Below are 25,817 nucleotides of genomic sequence, written 5' to 3' on the forward strand. Positions count from 1 at the left end.
GAACTTTGGAAGAAGTTAGCCTTTAATCCTGTTTTTTTAACCTTTCTCATAACTGGATTACACAAACGAATTCAATTTACACAGGTGAAAATGGCATACATGCTAGTGAAAATTCATTTCTATAGGCAAAACCAATTTTTTCCAAGTTAAAACTTAGTATTTATTATTTCAAATTTAATATTCACATGTCTTCATTGAATTCCTGAGATTAAGAAAAATAGGAAGTAAAAGCTAAACTGGTAATTAGAATTTTAGCCTGTCAATTTAATTTTTCACTTTGTGGAAAATAAATGTCATGTTAAATTTATGTTAATAAAAAGAGAAATGATATCTTGCATGCTAAAATATAATTCATACAAGTAAAGATGCTATAATTTTTTTATTCTTTTATATTCTAGTTTATATGATGTCATATTTGTTCTAGTAATGTTTTCTGATAAAGACACGTTATTTCTTGATAAAAAGTTAAAGGTTTTCCATGCTTGTGTGCTGGGACTCCTGCTAATATCTGGAAGTTTTTTTTCACCCTGTAAGCGCTTTTTGACAGCACTTTTTAACAGTTTGTTACCTTTGCTGCTCCTGGTGTTTCAATTTTGCTGTTTCTTTACCAAACAGTTTAATATTATATTCCCTTAAAATTCACAGCTCTGTTTCTGAGAATTTTTATTTTCTTTGTTTTAATTTTTTTCATTGTGTCCATATTGGTGGCCAACTGGAGCATCACTTGGCTGATCTTTAATGTTCATAACTTCATTTTCATGTCAACTTTGATTGGCTCTTAACTAGGAAACAGGTAAAAAAATACATACATACATACATACATACATATACATACATCTGGTCCTTTTTCACTAAATAATTTTAATAATTTTAAAGTATTTAAGCAAGTTTCATGTATTTCTACACAAACAACCTACACATCTCTGCTACAAATGAAAACATTATTTTTGTTTCTAGCACATAATGTTCATGAACAATTTAGCCATGAGAGCAAATGTTATAACTTATAACACAAGCAAGAGTAACTGTGACAGGCTAGTTGAAACAGTCACTGAAAAGTCCAGAAAACCAATGCAAACATAATTAATTTAATGTTGTTTTATTTATATGTTATTTGAAACAAACGCTTTTCAACCTAAATACATACAAATAAATACATTAATGTAAATGTGATTAGTGAAAAAAGGCTGTGTAAAGTAGCAAACTTATTTTTGATCAAGAAGCAATTTTGTTTTTATGTATACTTAATATTTTGCAACAGGCTGTTTGGCCAAATGGTTAACTCACTTGATGTTGGAAAGATTTTCAATAAAAAAAGTTCAAAAAAATATTCAAAAAAAGCATAGCAACTAAAACAGAATATAAAGTAGGTCAAAGCTGCAGCGGACTGCATTTATTGCGGGGTGGAGGTATAATTGATAGTTGCTATTTTTTACTAGAAAATATCATACTATCTATTTTTAGATACTGTCCAGGCCTAGAGCATTTCATGTTTGTACTCACGTTATCATACGCTGTGGTCCGGCTTTTCAGAGGCCCGTTGTGGCTGCGTCCATTAATAACATCTCCACGCACTTCAAACTGAGCCTAGGAAAAACAGTGAGTGTGACACTGTGAACTAGGAAGATACAGAGTCTTGTATTTGTTCCTATTCACTAATGATCGGTTGTGCTTTATAATGAAATCAGGTGAGGTTTTGCTCATAATGAATTTCATGCAAAGGATCCAGAATTAAGCCAATCTATCAGTGCCTCAGGCTACTTATTTTACACAGGTGCTCAAGCAGCTTAAAGCAACAACAGATCCGCTCTGTTGATCAGAAGTTGAATTATTTGACAGTATGAATGTTTGCATGCTAAATATCCAGCATGTTTAATGGTCCTAGTATAATTTCTGTGTAGGAAACACGAACACGAAGATTTTGATAATGTAACAGATATGCACTTACTTCATCTAGAACTCTGCCTTGCTTGAAGCACTCAGAGATCCCTGCACAAAAAAAACAAAACAAAAACAAAATATCACATCACCAATAGTTTGGCATGAAAATGCAGTACAGTAATCAGGGATGTACATTACAACTTATTTTGATATTTGAGTATCCAAGAGTTCATGAACAGATATCTGAAGGAAAGAATAAACAAAGAAAAACAAAACAAAAAAAACAGAAAAGAATTAGCAGAAAATCTGCATGCTTTTTCAGAGGTTGTCTTTTCAGAGCTAATGAGCTGAAAAAGCTAACCAGTGTTACGCTGGATACTGATAAGGACTTGTTTTAAGGTATTTTATCTTCAGTGGACGAGGTGGCAACATACTTGTCTGAGAAATATCTTTTCATTGTTTTTGGACTTTGCCAACATATGCTAGAGTAGTTATCCTAAATAGTGATACAGTTGCGCTACATCTACATCAGCTACAGTCTTTGACAACGCGTCCTTGACAACATGTGATCATGTGTGGGGACTCATACAACATACTTATTTGCAAAAACGAACAAAACTATCGTATTTTACTGTATTGTTGGTCTGTATATTTTACCTATTTTTCAGTGCTGAAGTGTAATAAACAGTCCATATATTAATGAACGGTATTCAAATACTGGCACTTTAAATAGTTAACTGTACTCAAGCACATCTTTGACAGTACATCACATAGCAAATCTACTACCCTACATATACTATAAACAGAGGCCATCCTAAAACTTTGCCCATCATTTATGAGCTAGTGGCTGCACAATGGTTCAGAGTGCTTGGACCCCGATGATTGCCACTTGTGATGTAATGCGTAGACGCTTGCTCAGCTCTCACTGCAGGATGTTCTACATCAATTTCAGACGCAAACTAAATGGACGCTGACTGCCTTGTTTGCTAACAATTTCCACATATTAATCTTTTCCTGCCCACTGTTAGAAAACGACAAAACAAAGAAACCACTGAACAAATGAAAGCAACTTTACTTCATGGCTCTCTTTTAACGTGTCTGTAGAGTGTCTGGCTAATAAAAATCAAAATAATTTACATAAATGGTATGTTCATCATTCAAAATGTCAAATTTCACAGAAAGGCGATGAGTTTGCATGTATGATTGTATCTGAAATCCTAGTGTGTGGCCCCATCAATACTTACAAAAGTAGCTGACCACCCACTTCCTGCCAGCGATCCCCTGGAAGTACTTCAATGTGCGCTCACACACCAGGTCGGCATCTGCTCAGACAGGAGGAGAGGAGAGATAAGTAGAAACTCATGATGATAGCAGATTGAAATAAGCTCATTTACATATAATTCACATGAAGCGTGCCTCAATTCACGCAGATATTTCATTAGGGGGCCAGAGTGCACTGCTCCCCCTACTGACCAAACTTTATAATGTCAAAATTACAACGACCCGAAAGAATAAAATGTGAAATAAATTAAACCTTTATTTTCCTAAATGCTGTGTTATTGCAGTGTATGAGATGCTTGTGCACTAGCTGTGTTTTGGATTGTTTATTTTTTGGGAAGTGTCAAGAGTTTCAAGAGTAGCGCAGTGTAATATGTCTTTAAATTGAAAATGGAATAGTGGAATTTGTTTATATCAATGTGCAGGTAAATTAAGTACATCCACTTTTTCACTAGACTGCCATGAGCACACATTACCAGAATTATTGTTATTTTTAGATTTTATTTTATTATTGGTATTGTAGGTGATCTTGACAACAGTTTTGGTTAGTTAACTGTAAATCAAGCTTTTTTTAGGCTGTTAAACTATTACGATGAAATTCACACACACACGAGTTTGATGGTACAGATACGCCATAAACAAAAGTGATAAATAACAACATCAGTGAAATTTGCGTGCACTCATTTTAAGATCGGATTTCACCGCAAGCAACTTTGATAAATAAGGTATGATGAGAGATGAATTATGATTATAATAAAATGTTACTGTATAAATTCCAGTTGCAATAATTTAGTGCAGTATAACCTTTTGACTGTAAACTTGAAAACAAGAAAAACAAGCAGATAGACTACCATTTTACTATTGGATTATATTACTATCCATGGTTGTGTGAACATACAATACTCAGCAAAAGTCTTAAGTATGTGAGAAAATGATAAATAAGGAAATGTATATGGGTAGTGAGTAGGGGTGGGAATCTTTAGGCACCTCACGATTCGATTCGATTGCGATTCAGAGGGCTGCGATGCGATTATAAAACGATTATCGATGCATCTTTTTTCTCTATACAGGATTTCTAACTTCCTACTGTCTGAGGACGTTTTAAAGCAAAGTATTTATAATGATCCATAATGTAAATGCAAATATCTAAAATATCTTTTATTAATAAATCATTCAGAGACGCTGCTGCCACTCATCTGCGATAAAATGCACTGTTACCCTGAAATAAGATCCAGTGGTAATGGGTGTCCACGCAGCGCGTTACAGCCATCCTTCCCATTTTCTTTAGTGATCTTATAACTTCGGTTTTGGTCTCGTTGTGCGTGTGTGTGTGTGTGGGGAGGTGTTTTCGAGACTGGACGCTGAATCTCGGCTCCAAAGTGTGCAGCATAGCGCGAAAGCCCTGGTTCTCAACGACTGAGAACAGACAGCAGACAGCAGGTCACATAGCCCCGAGGTCTGGCCTCGCCAGCAGCGAACGAAAAAAACAGAGATTAAGACGAACATTTGGAGGACTTTTTCGCATTTATAAGCAGCGCGGTTGGTTAAATCTGCAACGAGAGTTTAAAAAAAGCTGCGAAAATGAACTCGCTTCTCTTTCATATTTTCCCGTTCCACCTTAAATGGTGCAGCAGTTACATTCGGCGCCTAAGGCAGAATTTAAGGTGAAAATTAGAACGAGAAGCTGGCGAATGAGAAGCGACTTCAGCCTCGTAAAACTGCCGGACGCTGAGACATTTTACAAGAAACTCTTCTAGTTTTGAAGAAAAGTTTTCTGGTGGAGATGGGAGGAAAGCGGCTATTAAAGCAGAGCGAAGTAAATCTGCGCTCTCGTTTATATTTTTAGCCCATACTACGACATTAACTCATACTGAGACATACTGGACATTAAATGTTGTGGCTCCCAAGGTGGTTTGATTTTTGTTGAAAGGACAAAATGGCTCTTCTTAACATTTGTGTTGTGACTCCTGACCTAACCTGGCTTTAATGCAGAGGGAGCCGGTCGGATTTCTCGCTCATCCAGTTGTGTTTTTGTTATGTGCTGCCACAGACTGTCCGGGCGCTGCACTTCGGCACTTCCAGTTCCGCCTTTTGCGTTCCATCAACATTACGTTATAAATTAAATATTTAGAAAATCGATTTTTGACATTTGTGAATCGATTCAGAATCGTTCATATCCGCATCGCGATGCATCTACGAATCGAGTTTTTCCCACACCCCTAGTACTGAGTGTTTATTTGTTTAAAAAATACACAATAACATTAGAATCAGTACAAACAAAACACATTGTTCTGTGTGTTACCTTAACCGTTTCCAAAGTTTTCCTCAAAAAAGAGTTTATGTAGTACCTAGCTAATCATTCATTCATTAAATTAAATCATGTACTGCTGATGGAATTTTACATATTTAGTTCAGAATCTAAAATTCTTACAGGGTTTCTTACTTTAGATTTAACAAATGATGCAAAAGGACTTACTTCTTTACAAATTATTTAGTAACAAGTAGCAGTATTTTTCCACTAACATCCACTAACACAGTTTATGAGCCTCAACTTCCAGAAGAAATGGAACTCTATAATTGCGTCAGCACTCAATAGCATAGCTATCAAAATTTAGCTCATGATTTTTGATCACATTTCATAGAGGTAGAATGTACAGGGAGGAAAACAGCAGTCCTAAAAGGAAATACTAACATTTTTCTGAATAATTTCCCCAGAAACTGTATGTTTGTTAAATATGATTTAAATCATTTTAAAGCAGTGCCCGAGAGGCTTACCCAGTTTTCAAGTCAATGAATCAGAATCTTGTGATCAAATGCACTGATTGCTATACTGAGATCGTAAAATCAGACTGGACGGTTTATTTGAATCAATAGTAAACCTAAGTTCTTTCAAAACATGGACTAATGCAGTCTTTGTGCTATGCCTAAAACAAAAACCTGACTGAAATGTGTCTAGAAAATTAAAAGCATCTAAGGACACATCAGTTGACAGAACAGTTTACAAGGTTTAGTATATTGTTTTGCACTCATCTCTAAAATGATGTAGGGACAAGGTCAAGATCACAAGTTGTGTATATAACACGCTTAAATCTGTGATGGTTGTTAACAGAGAACTATGTCAAAACTGATGCAGGTGGTTCGTCAGGACAGTCAAGGGAACTCAGGTGGAAATGCTTAAAGACTCTAGGCAGGCATCGGCTACATGCCAATAATATGAAAAACTAACATCTGTTTGAAAAACATCAAACTTGTAAGCTCATTGAGCAACATCACAGAGACACACTGTATTCGATTTACTGCAAACGCAGTCATTAGACATGCATTAAAAACAAATTAGCCAGCATGCTGTTACTATGCAGAGCATCTGACAACAAGAGTGCAGCAGGGATGGGAGAGTACGTACATTAACCATCATGAACTTAACAAATTATTACTATTCTTGATTTTTTTTTTTAAATACGCTAATCATACACGGTTTTCTGAATTATTTAGGGCCTGAACAGCATTTTAACCCTTGTGTGGTGTTCAGGTCTGTGGGATCCATTTTCTATGTTTACCAAAAGAAAAAATAATACGATTTATTATAATTTCAACCCCAGATTCCTCAGCCTTTGCTCATTTTCTGTGGAGAACATTTAAAATAACTAATTTTCAATGACTTCACTCTGTTCACCCCCCACACATTTATATTACATGTGGTGTTGGGTGAACCCAAGGGGAGTAAAAGTGTGGAGGTGCTGTGTCCTTCACTCTGTTCTCCTCCTACATGGCCTGCTGTTAGTGTGTGTGTGTTTGTGTGTGTGTGCATGTGTTTGTATATATGTGTATGTGTGTGAAGGTGGACAACACGGACAGGCTGCTGACTGGCTACAGCTGCTAAAGGAGAACCCTACGCTGGACACTTGCGATATTTTAAACATCAGGTATTTTTACATAAATTGTTATGGCTGTATTGATGTAAAAAACAATATTGCAGTGGGGTCCACCAGACCACTGAGTAACAAACACATCAACACCACACAAGGGTTAAAGGCCCTGAATACTTGGTATTTCTGAATGGGTACTCAAATACTCTCAAAAGCACCTTAAAAAAAAAAACTAATTTTTTTATGTTTCATAATTAACTATAATTTTAAGTATGTTTTTAAGTATGTTCACTACTGGAGTTCAAAATCCAGTAGGTGGCAACAAATAGTCAGGCTGAAACCCAGCAGCTTATGTGCCAGATGTCGCCATGAAAGCTACATAGCGCTCAAATACAGCTTTTATAAGCTACCTATAACATCTACAAATCAGAATTAACATTTTATTTACTACCCTCGCAGTTTTAGTTTCAGTTCATTTATTTAATGCTTTTATTTATTTTACTGCACTATTTTATTTTGCTAGTTTGCCAGTTTTAATCATGGAAAGCAGTGTAAATTAAGTTTAATCATAGCTAAACTACACAGAGTAAAGGACTGAGGAGCTATATAGAGAACTTCACCCCCACACAAGACACCACTGGGGAAAAGCATGGCAGTGGCAGTGCTGGTGTTCACTTGATCCACTATGCTGAGGTGAGGTGATGTGGATGGCTAGCATAAATTTAGGATGCACTCAGCTAAATGTTTCTTTTTTTTTTTACTTTTTTTCACATATTGACAATATAAACAATAACAATTCTTTTAAAAGGCCTTTGCTGATGAAATGTGTTTTCTAGGCTACAATTTTTGTGCTTCTGAATACTATATACAGAAATGAATACCAGCGTAACAAAAACTATGCAAATTATTCGAGTCAGCCCTAGAATTAACTGTTAAAACTGAAGCAGTATGACTATCATTGGGTTTTATAGCACGGTTTATCATTAAAATCGGTAATAATTCCATCCCTAGAGTGTGCCATCCGAGTTAGACTATAGCTGAATTGAGTGAGTCATGATAACTAGAATTGTTGAGAAGTTCATAGGGTCACCGGTTCTAAAGGAAATGATGAAAGAGTTTGTGTGTGAATTTCACAGGTAGCTTGGGAGACTACTAAAAAGTGAGTTTTTTCCCCCCTGCTACCCAGTTGTCCTTTTTTAAATGGCTCAAAGCTTTGCTCTCCTCTACCTTCTGGGCCCATCTCCCCCAGAAAGATCAAGGACCTGAGCCTGTTGCCTGGGCAACACCGTCATTAAAGAGACTTTCTTAATGGCGCTTGCTAATATGCTGCTTTGGAAGGGATGGCTTTGATATAAAAATAATTCAACAGTGGGAGTAATTACCACTGGAAGAGTGTGTGTGTGGGTGTGTGTGTGTGTGTGTGTGTGTGTGTGTGTGTATTTTAAAAGGTGCCAGTCTGGAGGAGAATGTGACCTCTTTTGGAAGGAGAAGAGACACACTAAATAAAAAAAAGAAATGATGAGAAATACATGAATTGGCTGCATTATTGACTGTATATGTGTGGAGGGGGAGAAACCATACCTGTCTTGATGATGACATGGGATGTACTGGGGGTCATCTCTTTACTTAAACTGCCATGCATTTTTCTCACAAATTTCTTCACCATGGCCTTTACAGAGAAAGAGAAAGGTCAACAAGAAAAGAAAAACATATGGCAAATACACAGATAAGGACAACATTTATTTCTTCAAAATGTGCTCCTAGAAAAACATCAAGGACAGAGAGCGTGTCAGAGATAGAGGTAATGCACTAATGCTGGATTACTTACTATTAACTGTGCTGGGGTCGTAACTTATTACCCATACATATTACCCACCTTAAGATCTAAGCTAAGATCTGTCATGTGGTTGAGACCCTACAACATAGCCTGGAAAATACTTAACTGTATGTTGTCACTATACTTAAGGGGACTGGGTTTGACTCCCGGCTGGGTGAACAGAGTCCTTTCTGTGTGAAATCTGCATGTTCTCCCGCGTCTGCGTCGCCTTCCTCCCACAGTTTTTTAAGCAATAGACACTCGACGTCATGTGTTATTGCGAAATAACATCACGGCTGTGATTTGGTCGCAGTAGATCTTCACAGCCGTGATGTTAAACACAATAACACATGACCTCGAGTGTCTATTGCTTTTATACAACAGTTAAATAAATAAAGTAATAAATAAATAAACTGGGCTGTGAACGCGGCGTTTAATATGTTTTAATGTTCGCAGTTCCTTCACCAAATTATAGTTCCTTAACAAGCAGCTTGTTGCTACGTCAGAGTAACGAGCTCCGCCCACTCGCTGCACAGCTGGCAGTTCGTTCTCCAGTTCCTTACACTAAATTCTGAAACTGTCATCACCACTGAGCAGCTTTTTCGTCAGCAGCTGTGACAGAACAACACTTAAACAAGCTGGAATCAGCCAGAAATGAACCGAATACCATTCACCAAATGTGTAGCCTCAACTTCAAAGTCTGACCAAATCGGACTGAGCCATAAAACTGCCGCAATATCAAGTTTAGCTCTGTTGTTCTGTTCCAGCCAGTCTGTAAGGCATCTTACAGCCCATTTTGTTTGACGAATGGTCTTCGGTTTATTTCTGGCTGATTCCACGTTTAGGTTTTCTTCTGTCACAGACTGAAAAGCTGCTCAGTGGTGATGACAGTTTCAGAATTCAGTGTAGTCTCATCTTCAGAGTCTGACCAAATCGGCTGTCGGTCAAATCTAATCTTAAAAGTATCCATTTTCTGTTTGTGCGCAAAGTAAGAAGTAAAAATGTTCAAATTTTTGCTTGAGCATCTCCTACATCTGTCATAGTTGTTGCTTAGCAACAGCGTCTCAGTGGAGTGATACAGTGTTTGTGAAAATACCGTGATGTTATGGCGAAATAACAGCACAGTTAGAACGCTTCTCAACCAATCAGCTTGCGTGGCCGGAACTAACTGTTGTATAATTGTTTGTTTTGTATTGTTTGTTGTGACTGTTGTGTTTTGAACCTCCCCACTAGGAGATGGCCAAGAGACTTTTCGCCACGGTAGCAGGGTTTGACTTGGCCGCGAGACGGGGACTTTACATCTTGACAATGAAACCTGACTGGGTTGTGAGATGGGGACTTTTCATCATGACAATGGAGTTTGACTTAGACACAAGATGGGGACTTTGTATCGTGACAATAGAGCTTGACCGAGTAGTGAGATGGCGACTTTATGTCATAACAGCGGAGTTTGATTAAGGTGCGAGATAGTACTTTGCATCGTGACAATGGAGTCTGACTAGGCTGCAAGCCAGGGATTTTGCACCGGGAGAGCAGAGTTTGACTGGGCCTCGAGATGGACACTTTGCATCGAGACAGTGGAGTGTGACTAGACTGCGAGCCAAGGACTTGGCACTGTGAAAGTGGAGTCTGACTGGGCCGTAAACTGGGGATTTTGCACAGCAACAGCAGAACGTGACTAGGCCAAGAGCCAGGAACTTGGCTTGTTTAAAATAAATGCTTAATAATAAGAAGAATATGAATAATATAGAAATAAAGTTTCTGTGCAGGTACATTTTTCGTTCATCAAGGTACAAACACCGTAAATGTACCTTCAACCACATACAACAGTGGTTTTAAGGTCCAGTTGTGCACCTTAAATAAGTTTTTCCAGGTGAAAAGTTTGTATTTGTACCTTTTCATAACCGAATGTTTTAAAACTGAACAGTAAATAAAAAGCCTGGAGACGAGACGGGGAGTGTGGAGTCAATACAGCTTAGAAAATATCATTTCAATGGATTACGGTACAATTATGTTCCCTGACTACAGGTACTAAGACGTACCATTGAGGGTCCCAACCCAGTGACAAGAGGGGTACTGCCTCAGTGACCGTCTCGTACCTTTATTTCTGAGAATGTGATAATAATAAGAATAATAATAAGAAGAATAACAAGTTTAATTATACACCATCTTTTTCTCAAACTCTTCTTATTATTAAGCATTTATTTTAAACAAGCAAAATTATCAGCCAATAGAAAGAGATAATTTCTCTAGAAACAATCCTAAAAATTTTGATAAAAAACATTCAGAAATAGTTGAATTATCATATAACATTCTTACATCAATTTTAAAATGAAATGAGAAATATAAGATATATTAATTAGATTTAAGATCACTTTTTTTTTGTAAAATTCAGGCTTCAAGATCGCTGCTACTACTGATTTTAGCTACGTCTATTTTAATAGATGACAGTGTGTCATACAGCGTCAGACAACTCAAACTGGTCTAAGACAGGTGTGTGATGGCAGGCATGAGGTTTGCATCATGCCAGTTAGCTCTGATTACTAGTTAGCTACATCTGACTCGTGGCTCCAGTGCGAAGCTAAAGAAGCAAACTTCAGACACCAAAAACATGTCTTGGCTGATCAGCTATGTTTGACGAAATTTGTGGAAATTTGATTTATAGCCAAACCATAACTTTAAGCCTGCTATTGCGCGCGCACACACACACACATACACACACACACACACACACAATATCTCACCAATTCGCTGGCACTGAGCCCAGAAGCCACCACCTCCATTTTGCCAGCTGTGCTGTTGATACCCAATCTGCACATGCCTGATACTGAGCCTTCTCTCTGGGGTTCTTTTGCCTCTTTTCCCTTCATTGACCCTGTAGGCGAATCCTCCGATGCCACACTGTGATCTTTGACCTCCGGCCCAACTTCCGACTTCCGCGATGACCGTTTTCTGCTGTTCCGTGATTTCTGACCGCCTCTTCCGGTCTGCCGCCCTGCTGGTTACACACAGGAACAATAGTGGAGGTCAGTTTCCGACCTCCCAACAATTCAATTCAATTATGATTCTTTAGGAAACGATTCAATACATCTTGAAACCTCAAATTGCAGAATTATTCCGCTTGATTTATTAGGTGCTTAACAACACACTGAATGCACAAATGTAACTGCAGGGAGTATTTAGTACTGGTATATAGGCAACAGGGACATGGCAAAAATATAGTCACACGACACTTGAAGACAAGGTTACGACACACAGCTTTTCTAGGTTTTATGAACAGACAGTAGTGGACAGCAGTGCCAGATTTGAAAAAAAGGATATGAAAATCCATATACACAGTACAGTACAGCAATTATTCAATACTAAGTCCAGTTAAACAATTACACTCTATTTGTAATGAAACATGCAGCTGGACAGTGTTCTTTAAGTACTGACAATAATCATGATATGCGCAGAAAGGTGTTGTGGCTGAGACAGTCCCAGCTGGGTGCCGGCCTATAGGCGCCCACAGGAGTACCAGCAGGTACAGGGGTCAGTCCTAGTGTATCGTGACAGAATTGTTTATAATAACGATAAGTAACGTCACAATGCACATCCCTAATGAACTACAAACCAATACTTTTTCTGTTTTTTACATTTAAAAAAGCCATAGAACTTTATTTTGGGCCAAGAATTAGTGTGTACACCGATCGGGCATAACATTATGACCACCTCCTTGTTTCTACGCTCATTGTCCATTTTATCAGCTCCACTTACTATATAGGTGCACTTTGTAGTTCTACAGTTACAGACTGTAGTCCATCTGTTTCTCTGCATACTTTGTTAGCCCCCTTTTACCCTGTTCTTCAGTGGTCAGGACCCCCATTGACCCTCACAGAGCAGGTACTATTTGGGTGGTGGATCACTCTCAGCACTGCAGTAACACTGACATGGTGGTGGTGTGTTAGTGTGTGTTGTGCTGGTACGAGTGGATGAGACACAGCAGTGCTGCTGGAGTTTTTAAACACTGTCCACTCACTGTCCACTGCCTATTATACACTCCTATCATGTTGGCCCACTTTGTAGATGTAAAGTCAGAGATGATCATCTGCTGCTGCACAGTTTGTGTTGGTCATCCTCTAGTCCTTCATCAGTGGTCACAGGACGCTGCCCACAGGATGCTGTTGGCTGATTATTTTTGGTTGGTGGACTATTCTCAGTCCAGCAGTGACACTGAGGTGTTCAAAAACTCCAGCAGCACTGCTGTGTCTGATCCACTCATACCAGCACAACACACACTAGCACAACACACACTAACACCCCACCACCACGTCAGTGTTACTGCAGTGCTGAGAATGATCCACCACCCAAATAGTACCTGCTCTGTGAGGGTCAATGGGGGTCCTGACCACTGAAGAACAGGGTAAAAGGGGGCTAACAAAGTATGCAGAGAAACAGATGGACTACAGTCTGTAACTGTAGAACTACAAAGTGCACCTATATAGTAAGTGGAGCTGATAAAATGGACAATGAGTGTAGAAACAAGGAGGTGGTCATAACGCTATGACTGATCGGTGTACTTTAATGAATATCATTGTAATAAATTGCAAAACCTTGCAAAAAAAATACCAACGTTCCAAAAGAACTTAAAAAGATTTCCCTGCTGCGTTGGATTGGCACCTTTTTTTTTTTTTAACAACCATTACATCACGATACATTTTTGCGCCTCTGAAGAACAATCACTCTACTGGCACCATTTAATAATGAATGCAAAAGCTTTTTAACAAGGCCTAGAATTAGTGCAAGTGCCTCCACCAGCCACTCAAATAAAAAAAAAAGAAAAAAAAGAAAGGGAAAACCCTGTAATTACTTTAAGCACATTCACTTATGCTCTTTCAAACATCTTCTGATATGACGCACCAAAAATTATAGGCTCCAATTAAGAAAGAAAGTCTATCCTCAGAAAACTCTTCATAAATTCATTAGAAAACGTCAATGTTTCCCCCTGACAAAGACGGTGAACAATGAACGTCTTTACAGCTACGACAAAAAAAGCTGTTTGCAGCAGAAGGGATTTTTTTTAGACTCAATTGAACACTAGCATCATGCCTTCTGCTCTGCTCCTTACAGCCTCCCCAGAGAAGAACGCTTTCATGGTAATCTCTTCGCAATATATTCGCATTAGGGGGACGTTTACCGCTGCTAAAAACAAAACCCATTCCGACAGGCCAGCAAACAACGCTTTAATGCCTTACATGAATGTATGCAAATCCTCAGAGAAGCCTTGTGTCAAACAAATGCATGAGTAAATGCTAAAGTACAGCGGTGCGACAGGCGGAATTTGGACGTGGAATACTTCGGATGCTGGGTTTTTTTGCTGCTTTTGTATTGGAATTATCTTATGATTGGGTGCAGCGAGTTTAGAATGTCAAGCAATGGAGAGGTTTAAATGGTTTTCGAGGCAAAGACAGTAATCAAGGAGAATAGACTGTTATTACAGTGAGCAAGAGAAGCAGGGCAGCGCAAGGGAAAATTAAGGGATGCATCGAACAATGACGAGTGTACAGTATGAGCCAGTTTGACATGGGGTGGGCAATTTGACCAAAATATAATAGCACAACAATATGTACTTTTTTATCATCGCATTTTCCTGATGCAACATAAGTACTGCAATATTGGCAGCTTAGAATGAAAGGTTCTATCTGCTTTCAGGGCAGATTTGAGATACAGTGGATCAAAGACTTCACTTTCAGAGCTGCAATACTCTTATGTAGTACAACTAGCGTTCATATCAGTCATCATCTTGAGATATTATTGAGTGCTGAACGTTAATATCCAAGGATATTTGGAATGAAGACCAAACGCAGATAGAACCTTTTAATTCTGAGAGCTCTCATTAAGTGCGTTCACATGCACTCAATAATTTGATTATAATCGGATTTCTGCTGTTATCCGGTTATTTAAATGGTCATGTAAACACCATACTCCTAACTAGAAATCAGATTTAGAAATCCGACAAAGAGAGCTGGATTTTAGCAGTAATCAGATTTCTCAGTGCATATGAACTCTCACTCTGATTTCTTTCGGATTTCTTAGTCTGCACATGTGCGAGAACAGACGTCGGTACCGGAAATAAGTGAGCAGCGTTGCTGCACGATGGCAGGAAACACTTTTGGTGAATTTATTGGCTGGTAGCAAAGCAGAAATCCGAATTACTGCTTGACTCATATAAACCCGGAGTTTACCCACTGTCTGATTACTCAAGTGCATGTAAACGTGTTGATTAGATTACTGACAAAATCTGATTTTTTGCAGTTATCGGATTTTTGAGTGCATGTAATGCTGGGTTTTAGGCTAGTGATGCCATCCAGGGCTTGTTGGAAAGGACACATCATGCTCTACTGACATGTGGACTTTGGCTTTGCCACAAATTTTTAATGTCACCTGTTACAAAGCATTCTACTGTGGTTTTATTCATGATGTCAGCAGTGATTCAACGTCGACTCGACTTTCATCACATAACTGTCGACTTTAAAAAATCTGAAATCGCGCAATCCCTAGTCTCCGCTGAGACGAAAGCCGCTGGAAGCGAGAGTGACCATGATGTGAGGGCTCCTACACGAGTAAAGGTCTTTGAGGGTGGAGAGCCGACAGCCGATGATCTTCTATGTGCAACGCAAGAAATAATTCATTCATTCAACTCATTTCTTTTAACGCCATTGATGCACTTTCCTAGTTTGACCCTACTGCTCTGGTGGTCTGGGCACCACCATTCAGCAGGATCTCAAATAGGACAGAAACAGCACTGCAGTTTAGGAAGAAGGCCCGGCAGCACCTGTATTTTTCGTGCAGCAGCTCAAGAAATTTGGACAGCTTCAGGCACTGCTCACAGCTCTTTACTGCCACAGTAGAGTCCATTTTCACATCCTTCATCTCCGTCCAGCTCGGCTCTGCATCGTCACTCACCAAGAGTAAACTACAACGAACGGTGTGATACGCAGAGAAAATCATCAGCTCTCAACTCTCCACCCTTGAGGACCTTTACTCGTCTAGGATGAGGAAGAGCGCAGGGAAAAATCAGGCCTGACCCCTCACGCTGCAGTCCCTCTCTCTTCCAGTGGTTTCCATCTCAGCAAGAGCCCTGAAGACTCGGACAAGCTGCCACCTCCGCAGCTTCTTTCCACGGACCATCATCCATGGATCATGCACTTTGTAACACACATTGTAATGTACATAACCACTGTAAAAAAGCCTCTTAACTTGATTTGACTTGTATAGACCAGGCATGTCAAACTGAGGACCTTCTGGGCCAAAGTGCTGCGGAGATTAGCGTTTACCTCATCTAATGCTCTGAACTCAGTTCATGAAGGCCTTGCTAATTAGCTGATGAGCTGAATCAGGTGTGTTTAGTGAGGTGGTGTGCTGAAGTCTGCACAGTTTTGGCCTGCCAGGACCAGAGCTTAACACATGTGGTATAGACTATCGCCATAATCCTTCTGAAAAAGAACCACCCCAATTTTATAAGATTACAATGTGCTTATACTCTTAAAACTTGAGAGCAGTGCAAAAAAAAAGGCAATTATAAATATATCATAGTATAAATAATGACTGTGCTATTGGAAGAAAAATAAAGCAACTAATGTTTACTAGATTAAAATCCATAACAATGCTACATGTAGTTCCCAAGTGGTGACACACACAACATCTAAATGAATTCATAAAATAAATAGTTATAACTACAGCTGCATTTGTGGGTCAGTTAGTGTTGTGTGTTCTGCTACACTGAAATTCATCTCAAGGCATGATTAGAAAATGTATGTACAGTCTTGAACAGAAAAAGTCTGTCAGTCACTGAGTCTCAATTTAAATTGCAAATTACAATCGTTCCACAGCTTTTGGCTATGAAATTGTTTTGGTCCACCATGTAATATTGCCAACTTCTGCCTCATTACAGTAGAAGTACTTGGGAATAGGACTGAGTGACGTCTACCGAGTACAACATTCGCACTATTTTCCAGTCCCAGTTGTTCAGAGCAGAAAAAGGGAAATACATGTTGCTGGTGTTTTGCTGTTTTGTTTGACGTTTGTTCAATTGTCACATGGTTGCATGGATGGTCTATTATCGCTGTTGTGGAAAGAAAACCTCGTATCTCCAAAACGCTAACTTTACAGGAGAAGGAAAAAAACCTACTTTACTTTTAATGTAAGTCAATGAAAACAGACCCCGCCCCCCCCTCCCTCAAGTCATTTTTGGCCATTTCTTTTAGTCTATTCATCATGAAATTTACAGACAATGTCAAGGGCAACAGGTATTTTCAAATTATGTCAAAAACTGAAAAACGACAAAAATGGAGACATGAGGTTTTCTTCCAACAACAGCGTTAGATTATCTTGCACTACATAGAACTGAACTATACAAACAGATATTGTCCTGTAAATGAAAACTGTCTAAGCTAAGCTAAGCTAAACTTCCTGCCACCCCGGTAAAACTTTCAAGATCACTGGTTTTGTACTAGACCTGTGAGGTTAATGTAGCTACCAAGTAATGGAAGCTTATACCCTACCAGTATAGCTGCACAGAAATCATAATCAGCCGTAAAGAATGATTAGTAATCCCTGTGGTGTCAACTAATCATGACTGCTAGCCTAGCTGCTGATCCATAGCTTAATAAACACAAAAACGGTTGGTCTATGGGTGAATAAATACAAAGAATACAGTCAACAAATAAAATTATAAAGAAAACAGTAGAAAATGGTCACCAGAAGCACTTTTTTAACCATTTCAGACAGAGGTAAGTAGCCAAACTTGGATATGTAGACAGCCTGGAAGGTGCTAACTTCAGCTCATAGCCTGTTGTCTTTCTCATCTGATGAGTCCCTTCTGTTGTTTGAGTAATCCCACTAATGATGATTTGAACACAGTTACTACAGTTATATGGCTCTAATGAGACAATCAGCCCCTAGCGGTAATGTTAACTATCTGGTTTCCCTCTGCATTCACTGGATAATGAGGAGAAAAAAAATAAATAAAAATTCAAAACGACCCAAAAATCCATCCCAAAATCAGTCTTTTTTTTTTCCAAAACTTCCTTCCACCTTCAAGATACACTACCAGAAGATCTTTTCCCTAGTCTTTAAACCCCAAACTCTCACTTTGGCAGCTACTGCCCCAAAGGAAAGAAATATTCTAATTGAGATCTCCTCTTGATCTCAGGTACCTTTCCTAGATGTGGTTAAGTCCAGACTGAAATCAGAATGAGACTTAAGCCATTTTCTCCAGTTTCTGAAATTTGACTCCTGAGAACTAAAACTCAGTTTGACCAAAATATTGTCACACATGAGGCTTAACTCTTCAGTGTCTGACTCATCTCACCCCAGTCTCAGCTGAATAATATATCCATAAGAAAAGTATAAGATCTCATCGTTTTCTTACACAGCTCTGTTCTACATTACAGAACTCTGTCATCAGTCTGTCAGCGCAGAAGGAGAACTCAGGTATTTCTCATTCATCACCAGAACTTCTCTCAGTGAAAAGCTGATGTTAATCTCCTCTTTTCTCCTAAGGGGGGTTTAGGAGAAACAATTCAGAAATCAATAATCCTGCATTAATATAATATTGAGATCTGCTTAATATTGAGATCTTCTCAAATAATCTTAAGAAAGATTTTTTTTTTCCTCTGGGGCGGCACATTCATGCAGGGAAGAATTTCGCCAAGGCATTCTGACTTGGAGAAGTGTCTTCCATGTTCAAAGAAAGAAGTACAAACTGAATGATGAATTATCTTGTATAACGCTGTAACGAAGACCACATTGTGTACTAACAAAAATAGTGGATGGTAGTGATTGATTGCGTATGGAAAGTCCTTGCAGGAAAGTTTTCAAACAGTAATTATCCAGTACGTAGAAGAAAAGTCAGTAGAACGATGCTTGAAAAACTCATTAAACTCATTAAACATTCATGAAAGGAGCTCTTCAGTTTCCAGATCCAACTGAACAAAAGCTCATTATATCAGAGAAGCATAACTCAACAGGATCTTCATGTGCAACGGCCTACCAGGCACAGCAAGAGGTAAATTATGTTAACTGTGAACGTCTCTAATGGCATCTCTCTCAGCTGGACTCAGAAGGAACTCAGTAGTAAGGATCTCAGTAGAGAGCTAATCGTGATAATGGCTCATGAAATGGGGTTTCAACGGGCAAAACAAAACATCGTTGTAAATGTGGTACGAAAATCTTCTCTCACTTAAATGGATCAACGAAGCAAATACACAGCTTGGCTGTATTAAGTGTAGGACATGACACTGTACGCTGAAGTGAAGTACAGCACTGTCTCTGCTTCATAAATGATCTGGTTGGGTGTTTTAATAAGGCTGACACGAACAGCATTTTACAGGCTTTGAATATTCAGTTTTTGAAAGAGCACCCAAACACTCACTCTCAAAATCACCCTTGAAAATACTAGCGTTTTTGTCATCTGTGTAAAGAGCAGATCTGCTTCCATTTCATGCACTTAATAATCTGATAACTGCAGAAAATCAGATTTTGCCAGTAATGCGATCAATGCGTTTACATGCTCTCCAGTAATTAGATAATGGGGAAACTTCGGGTCTATGTGAGTCAGACAATAATCGGATTTCTGCTTTGCAACCAGCCAATAAACTCACAGAAGAAGACGTGATGTAAACGTAATGTAAAACTCAAACTCCATGCAGAGGAACATACATCATCTAGAAGATGAAGAATATTTAAATCCTTCATTTCGTCATGCATGTAGTTGGTTTCAGCGTCGTTTTAAAAGTGTTTTGCTGTGTCTTGTGGCGATGCTGCCTGCTTATTTCTGGTACCAAGGTCTGTTTCGCACATGCAGACTGAGAAATCCGAAAGAAATCAGAGTAAGAGTTTACATGCACTGAGAAATCTGATTACTGAGCTAAAAACCAGCTCTCTTAACCTGATTTTTTACTCCGATTTCTAGACCTTACCCCAGTCTAAGAAATGGGAATATGCTGTTTACATGACCATTTGAATAATCAGAAAGCTGCAGAAATCTGATTATGATCGGATTATTGAGTGCATGTAAATGCACTCATTGTTTCAGCGCATACCAGCTGTGACAGACCTGCGGCTTATACCCATCAAAAACACAAGCGCTTCTGACCTTCCCTATCACACAAAAATTCCAGAGATCTAATCAGATCATACACTCCCACTACAGTCGTACACAAATGTTTAAACCCCCCCGACTAAAGTCTTATGAAAAGTTTTAAACACCCCCAAAATACAGTGGTATGCAAATGATCGACCACCCCTGGCGACCCAGTATGCAACTGTCTGAACACCGGTGACTACAGTCATACGCAAATGTTTGAACACCCCGACTACTCTGCATGCAAATGTTTGACATTCTTGACTACAATCGAATGCAAAAGTTTGAGTGCCTCCAATTACAGTCGTAAGCAGATGCTTGGACACCATTTGGTGCAGTCTTATGTACATGTTTAAACTCTGACTACAGCAGTATTTTAAAAAAAAGCAAATAAAAATAACAAATCGGACACTTAAGGTTACAGATCGCTGCTCATTGGATGCATCAGACGGACAAAATGTGTGTTAAAAACACCTTTTAGATCAAAAATTGTGTTTCTGAAGAGGACGTTAATTGTTACTAAACCTAATAAACTCACTAAATGATGTTAATTGCATGTCCATTAAATCTAAACAAGTAAAATGAACTTGAGCTGTTTATCTGTGCTTTTTTTAACCTCCTATGCTACAGCTGTGCTTTGTACTTACTGCTACCTGGCACCAGAGACCCAGAGGCACAGTAATAACACCAGCCTGTTTAATTCTAAGGGATATAGAGATCTAAGAAAATGGTCTTGTGAAAATAAATTATGGCTCCTTATGGTAACAAAACAAACAAATTAGCCACAAACATCGTAATTAAATAAGTGGATGTCTAGGGTAAAATCAAGAACAGTGTAGAACACGGAGCTTAGTTATTTAAACGTATTTAAACAATAATTAGGTAAGAACTTTGTTTGAGTACTTCACTGCTTTGAATAACTGCTTTGCAAACGCAGCATGTTAACAGAATTATTTTATTAAGTCTCACCCGTCTTTGCCTGGCCTCTAGTCAGAGGAGCGTGGGACTGGGGGGCTTCCAGGCCGTCTGGAGCTCTGGGGCTAGGGGGCACACAGACGTGATCTCTGCCAGAATCAGGGCCACTTTGCCTGAGGAGAGAGAACGGCAGCCGTGCTATGCATTAATTGTTAGCAATAAATAACAGCCTTCAGAATCTAAAACTGGAAATGCCCATGCAAGGCCCTGGGAGTTTATTACACTTTGTACAGCAGGGAGGTTTACAGCATAATGTTAGGATTACGGACACATGGAAATTCATTGAGAATATCAGCACAGTTATTAAGGCTTTTCTGCACAAACACAAGTGTTTTTTAATGGCTTATTATATAAATTACAATGAATTACACAAACATCTGTTCCTGTAACTGTACATCTTGACCTGTATGAAAATGTTTATGTGCCCCTGGTCAAATTACATGTTATTTTAAAAGAAATCTGAGACTTTGTTTACATCTCAATGAATTAAATATGCCCATAAGTACCACGTCAAAACGGTGTTGTCAGTTTTTAAATAGCTGCGGAGTTACATGGACTGGAGGCATTAAGATTTCTCTAATTACTCATAATTTATTTATTACGAATCATATTTTATATAAAACCCTTCAAAAAGGGAGAGAAAAAAACATAATGAGACCACAAACATCAAGAAATTTTAACTACCCAATGAAATAAATATAAGGCAACTGCACTAAACCGTAATAAAGCATAAAGTCGTCATAAAGTTATGATGCTACAACCGTGGATGAGACAAAGCAATCTGTTACATAACGTGCAGGAAGCATTGGGGAGTTTAGAGCAGTTCCTTTCCATGATTTGAGCAACCCCATGTGTCTCTGTGTTCCAGGGGATAAAGCTCTAGGGCGTTCTGAGACTTGTGTATGTGCGCATGTATTATGTTGGGTTGGACGGCGCACTGGAGTGAAAGAGATAAATTACAGTGGCGCCAGATTTTCCCCTCCAAGTACTCTCAATGACAAATAAGTTGCACCCATTAATGACTTTTTTCTTTATTGCATAAGCACATCCAGGCTTCTTCTGGGAGATTATCTACCTGTCTACGGAGATTTATCACCCCCTAAACAGTCCTACACTCGTACACGCTCACACTTTTTGCCATTCCTTCAGCGTTAATTAGAAAGTGAAGTGGTTGGTGGACCTGCTGACAGATACTATTTGTAGTGCGGTTTGTTTGTGACCAAGGGCCAAAGGTAGCGTAGCTAAATGTAATTTAATTTATGTACCTGTCCGACGGGTTTCCAGGATCACACCGTCCAGACTCGCCGAGGTCAGCAGCTGGAAAACAAAAGTTTAGAGTGGTCAGTCTAACTCTGCATCAGGAATCTGTCGAACTTTAGTCGTGGAGTGCAGAGTTAAGCAATTTCCCTGATTAAAACACCTGATTCAATTCATTCAGCTCATTACCAAGCGCTTCACGAGTTCATCTGGAAGCGTTTAAGCAAGGTAAACACTAAACTAAACAGTGTCAATGTCTTCCAGGACCGGACGCTTCACAGTCCCTGCTTCAGATGAGTATAAAAAGGAATACTAGGAAATGCCAGAGACAACAATATATTTAATAGAAATTCACACACAAGCTAAATAACTAAATATAATATCAAATCTGTTAAGTTTTCGGTGTGTTAACTATTAGCCTCCATTCTTTTCAGGAGACTTACTTTCAGCTTGTCAAAGAAATCTGCAGGATATTTTTCCAAACCTCCAAAGTTGGTTTTGCATTTTCTGCTTCTCACAATCTAAGAAATCTTTTCAAGACTGAGATGTTTTTATGCTCACTCTACTCAACAACGTGATGGAAAACCTCCGTTTACGTGCTCACTACAAGTAATTCCATCCAAAATTACACACATGCACAGAGAACCACTTAATTGCTTTAAAATGATGTCAGACTCAGAAAAACGTTCTTCACGTGTCCTTATTAAAGAAGGTCGAGAGGAAGACGTCGTGTTCTGAGACACATAAGCTAGACGTCCGTCCCACCTCCGTCTTTTAAAGATCAGAGCCTAAACTTCGCCTCCTCTGCAGACCAGTTTCTGCTCTGCCATGTTGAACGCTATAAACTTTCACTATGACACGACGCACATGATCAGTACGGACTTAAACTTTACGATAGGGAATGTAATCAGATACAGGCGTTTACACAGATATTATTTTTCTATTTAACTGATTATTTACAGGATTACCCACCTCGATCAATCAGATAGAAATTGTATTCCGAATGGCCTCAATCAGACTAATCTATTCCGATTGAGGTGTTTACATGGACGTATTCTATTCTGATTGAGCTATTAATCAGATTATTAACAGATTATTAGGCTGCATGTAAACGTGGCTAATGACATTGAGGTCTGCGGTGGTCAGTCCATTTTCATGAGAAGACCAGCAGCGTCTTTATTTGATTTACAAAGTTTCTTCTTCTTTTTTGTCAATTTCCTTTTCTCAGTATCAGCTTCTTTGACAGCTACACACCCCTATTAGCCCATAACATTAAGCTGGACAGAAAGATCTGTGGATTTTCTTTCATTTGAAGCAAGAGTGGAACATTCTACACTTAAAAATGATGGTTCTTTAAGGGCTCTTTCGTAAAGAAAATGGTTCTATATAGAACCATGAACATTCAAAGAACCCTTGGCAGGGCTGAAGATTTTTTTGCATTATGAAAGGGTTCTTCAGATTGAAGGAACATGTATGTCATATGGTTTTATATAGAACCTTTTTGAAAAGGGTTCTATATAGCACCAAAAAGGGTTCTTCTATTGTTACAGCCTTGACACTGAAACAATAAAAGAACACTTGGTGCTATATAGTACATCACATTCTACATCAACCTGAAGAACAATTTAAAGATGCAAAGAACCGTTAAATCATGCAAAAGGTTCTTTGTATGTTCATGGTTCTCTACAGAACCATTTTCTTTACCGAAGAACCCTTAAAGAATCTTTTTTAAGAGTGTAAGTTGAAGGAGGACAGTTCTGGTGGTCGACCAGGTCTTTCAGGGTTGTTAGATTCTGGAAACTTCCCACTAATTTGAATTTGATGTAGAAAGAAATATACAAAAATCAAGAAATAATAAATAATATAATAACAAATAATAATAAATAATAAATAAAGCTTAAAATCCGCAATTTATGGATTTTATATTGACTGTTGTTTAAACTATGCATGTAAACTTCAAGCAGCGACAGTCAGGCCATAATTGTTGGTTAACTTGGGCTAACAATATGTAGCAAATGTAAGTCAGTAGACTACACTGTTCCTGTTTTATGTCTAATGCTAGGCTGCATTTATTCGTTCAATAAAGCCTAAAGCCCTATTCATATAAACACAGTGCTGTGTTTGATGCTTTCATGGGTCGTGTCCATGATCTTAGGCTTGTCGGTTAACAATTAATCACCAACAAATAATGTTGCTTATCAGCCAAAGGAATTTGCCAAAATTCAACTCAAGTCATGTCAAAGTTTATTTATATGGCGCTTTTTACAACAGACGTTGTCACAAAGCAGCTTTCGGGTCCAAGTCCTCCATGAGGGTCGCCAATGGTGACAGTGGCAAGGAAAAATACCCTAAGAGCAAGAGGACGAAACCCTGAGAGGAACCAAGACTCAAAAGGGGAACCCATCCTCCTCTGGTCAACACCGGATAGCAAACATTAACAACAGAGAGTAAAGTTTGACCATCAGTATAAGATACGGAAAAGGGAAAATGGTCCCACTTTATATTGTCTCTAATAACTGTGTAGTTACATGTGAACAACATATGCAACAACAATGTAACTACTGATGATTTAGTCTCTGTTAGAGATGGATTACGGCAGTACACCTTATGTAATTACACAGGTGTATCTTAACAGTTATAACAGCCTATTCTCTCATGTAATTACACAAGGGTAATAACAAATGTAATTACATTTATAATCAGACTGTATCTGACAGCTTTCCTAACATTTAGCTATCATTTACGTTGTTAGTGCTGTGACACTGTAACCAGTTTCAGCTTTAAAGCATTCTGTAATGTGACAGTACAGCAGATGTCCCCTTATATTAAAATGTAACTTTTATGACATTAATTAAATGTGTTGCAATAAACCCAGAGCAATGTCTATATTACCACTCAATTATTACACAGTACCTACATAACAACTACACAGGAACTGTGTGTAACTTTAAGACTACACTACAGGAAAGTTCCTCTGTAGAAGTTACACTTGTGTAATTACATGAGGCAAAACTGAAGTTGATACACGTGTAATTACATAGGCTGTACTCCTGTAATCCATCTGTAACACTGACTAAATCATCAGTAGTTACAGTGCTGTTGCATATCACTGCTGTGGGAACAAAACCTCGTATCTCCAAAATGGTAACTTTACAGGAAAAGGAAAAAACCTACTTTACTTTTAATGTAAGTCAATGGAACCAGACATTTTCCAAGTCATTTTGGGCCGTTTCTTCTGGTCCATTCTTCAAGAAATTTACAAACAACGTAAAGGGCAACAGGCACTTTCAGATTATACCAAAAACTGAAAAACGACAAAAATGGAGATACAAGGTTTCCTTCTGACAGCAGAGACATGCTGTTCATGTGTAACTAAACAGTTATTAGAGACACTTAATATAAAGCGGGACCGGAAAAATTCCTTAGTTAATAATAATAATAATAATAATAATAATAGTAAAAAAAAGGATAACAAATATTTTCTGATGCATCACTACATATACAAGACATCTTGATAGTGCAGCCATTTTATTCCAATATAAACTGTGCTTTTCAGTGCATGCACAAAATGTGACTGCCATCGTAGCCTGTTGTTGTGCTACATCAAACACAAATTCAT

General features: G+C 38.5%; 1 protein-coding gene across 2 annotated transcripts in view; it reads right to left on the reverse strand.

Moving 5' to 3' along the window:
• The window catches only part of LOC118809638 (breast cancer type 1 susceptibility protein homolog), a 70,626-nt gene that overhangs the window by 25,640 nt on the left and 19,169 nt on the right, over window positions 1–25,817 (reverse strand). The window contains exons 11-17 of one of the 2 annotated variants that reach the window (XM_036573116.1): window positions 22,207–22,258; window positions 20,936–21,054; window positions 11,586–11,836; window positions 8,607–8,694; window positions 3,126–3,203; window positions 1,949–1,989; window positions 1,504–1,587 (exon numbers count right to left, since the gene is read on the reverse strand). In XM_036573116.1, the coding sequence (XP_036429009.1) occupies window positions 1,504–1,587; window positions 1,949–1,989; window positions 3,126–3,203; window positions 8,607–8,694; window positions 11,586–11,836; window positions 20,936–21,054; window positions 22,207–22,258 (713 nt within the window). Of the gene's footprint in view, window positions 1–1,503; window positions 1,588–1,948; window positions 1,990–3,125; window positions 3,204–8,606; window positions 8,695–11,585; window positions 11,840–20,935; window positions 21,055–22,206; window positions 22,259–25,817 lie in introns of both variants that reach the window. The other variant, XM_036573115.1, reaches the window with a different exon arrangement.

The sequence above is a fragment of the Colossoma macropomum genome, unplaced genomic scaffold, assembly GCF_904425465.1.
Source record: "Colossoma macropomum unplaced genomic scaffold, Colossoma_macropomum, whole genome shotgun sequence".
Taxonomy (NCBI): Eukaryota; Metazoa; Chordata; class Actinopteri; order Characiformes; family Serrasalmidae; genus Colossoma; species Colossoma macropomum.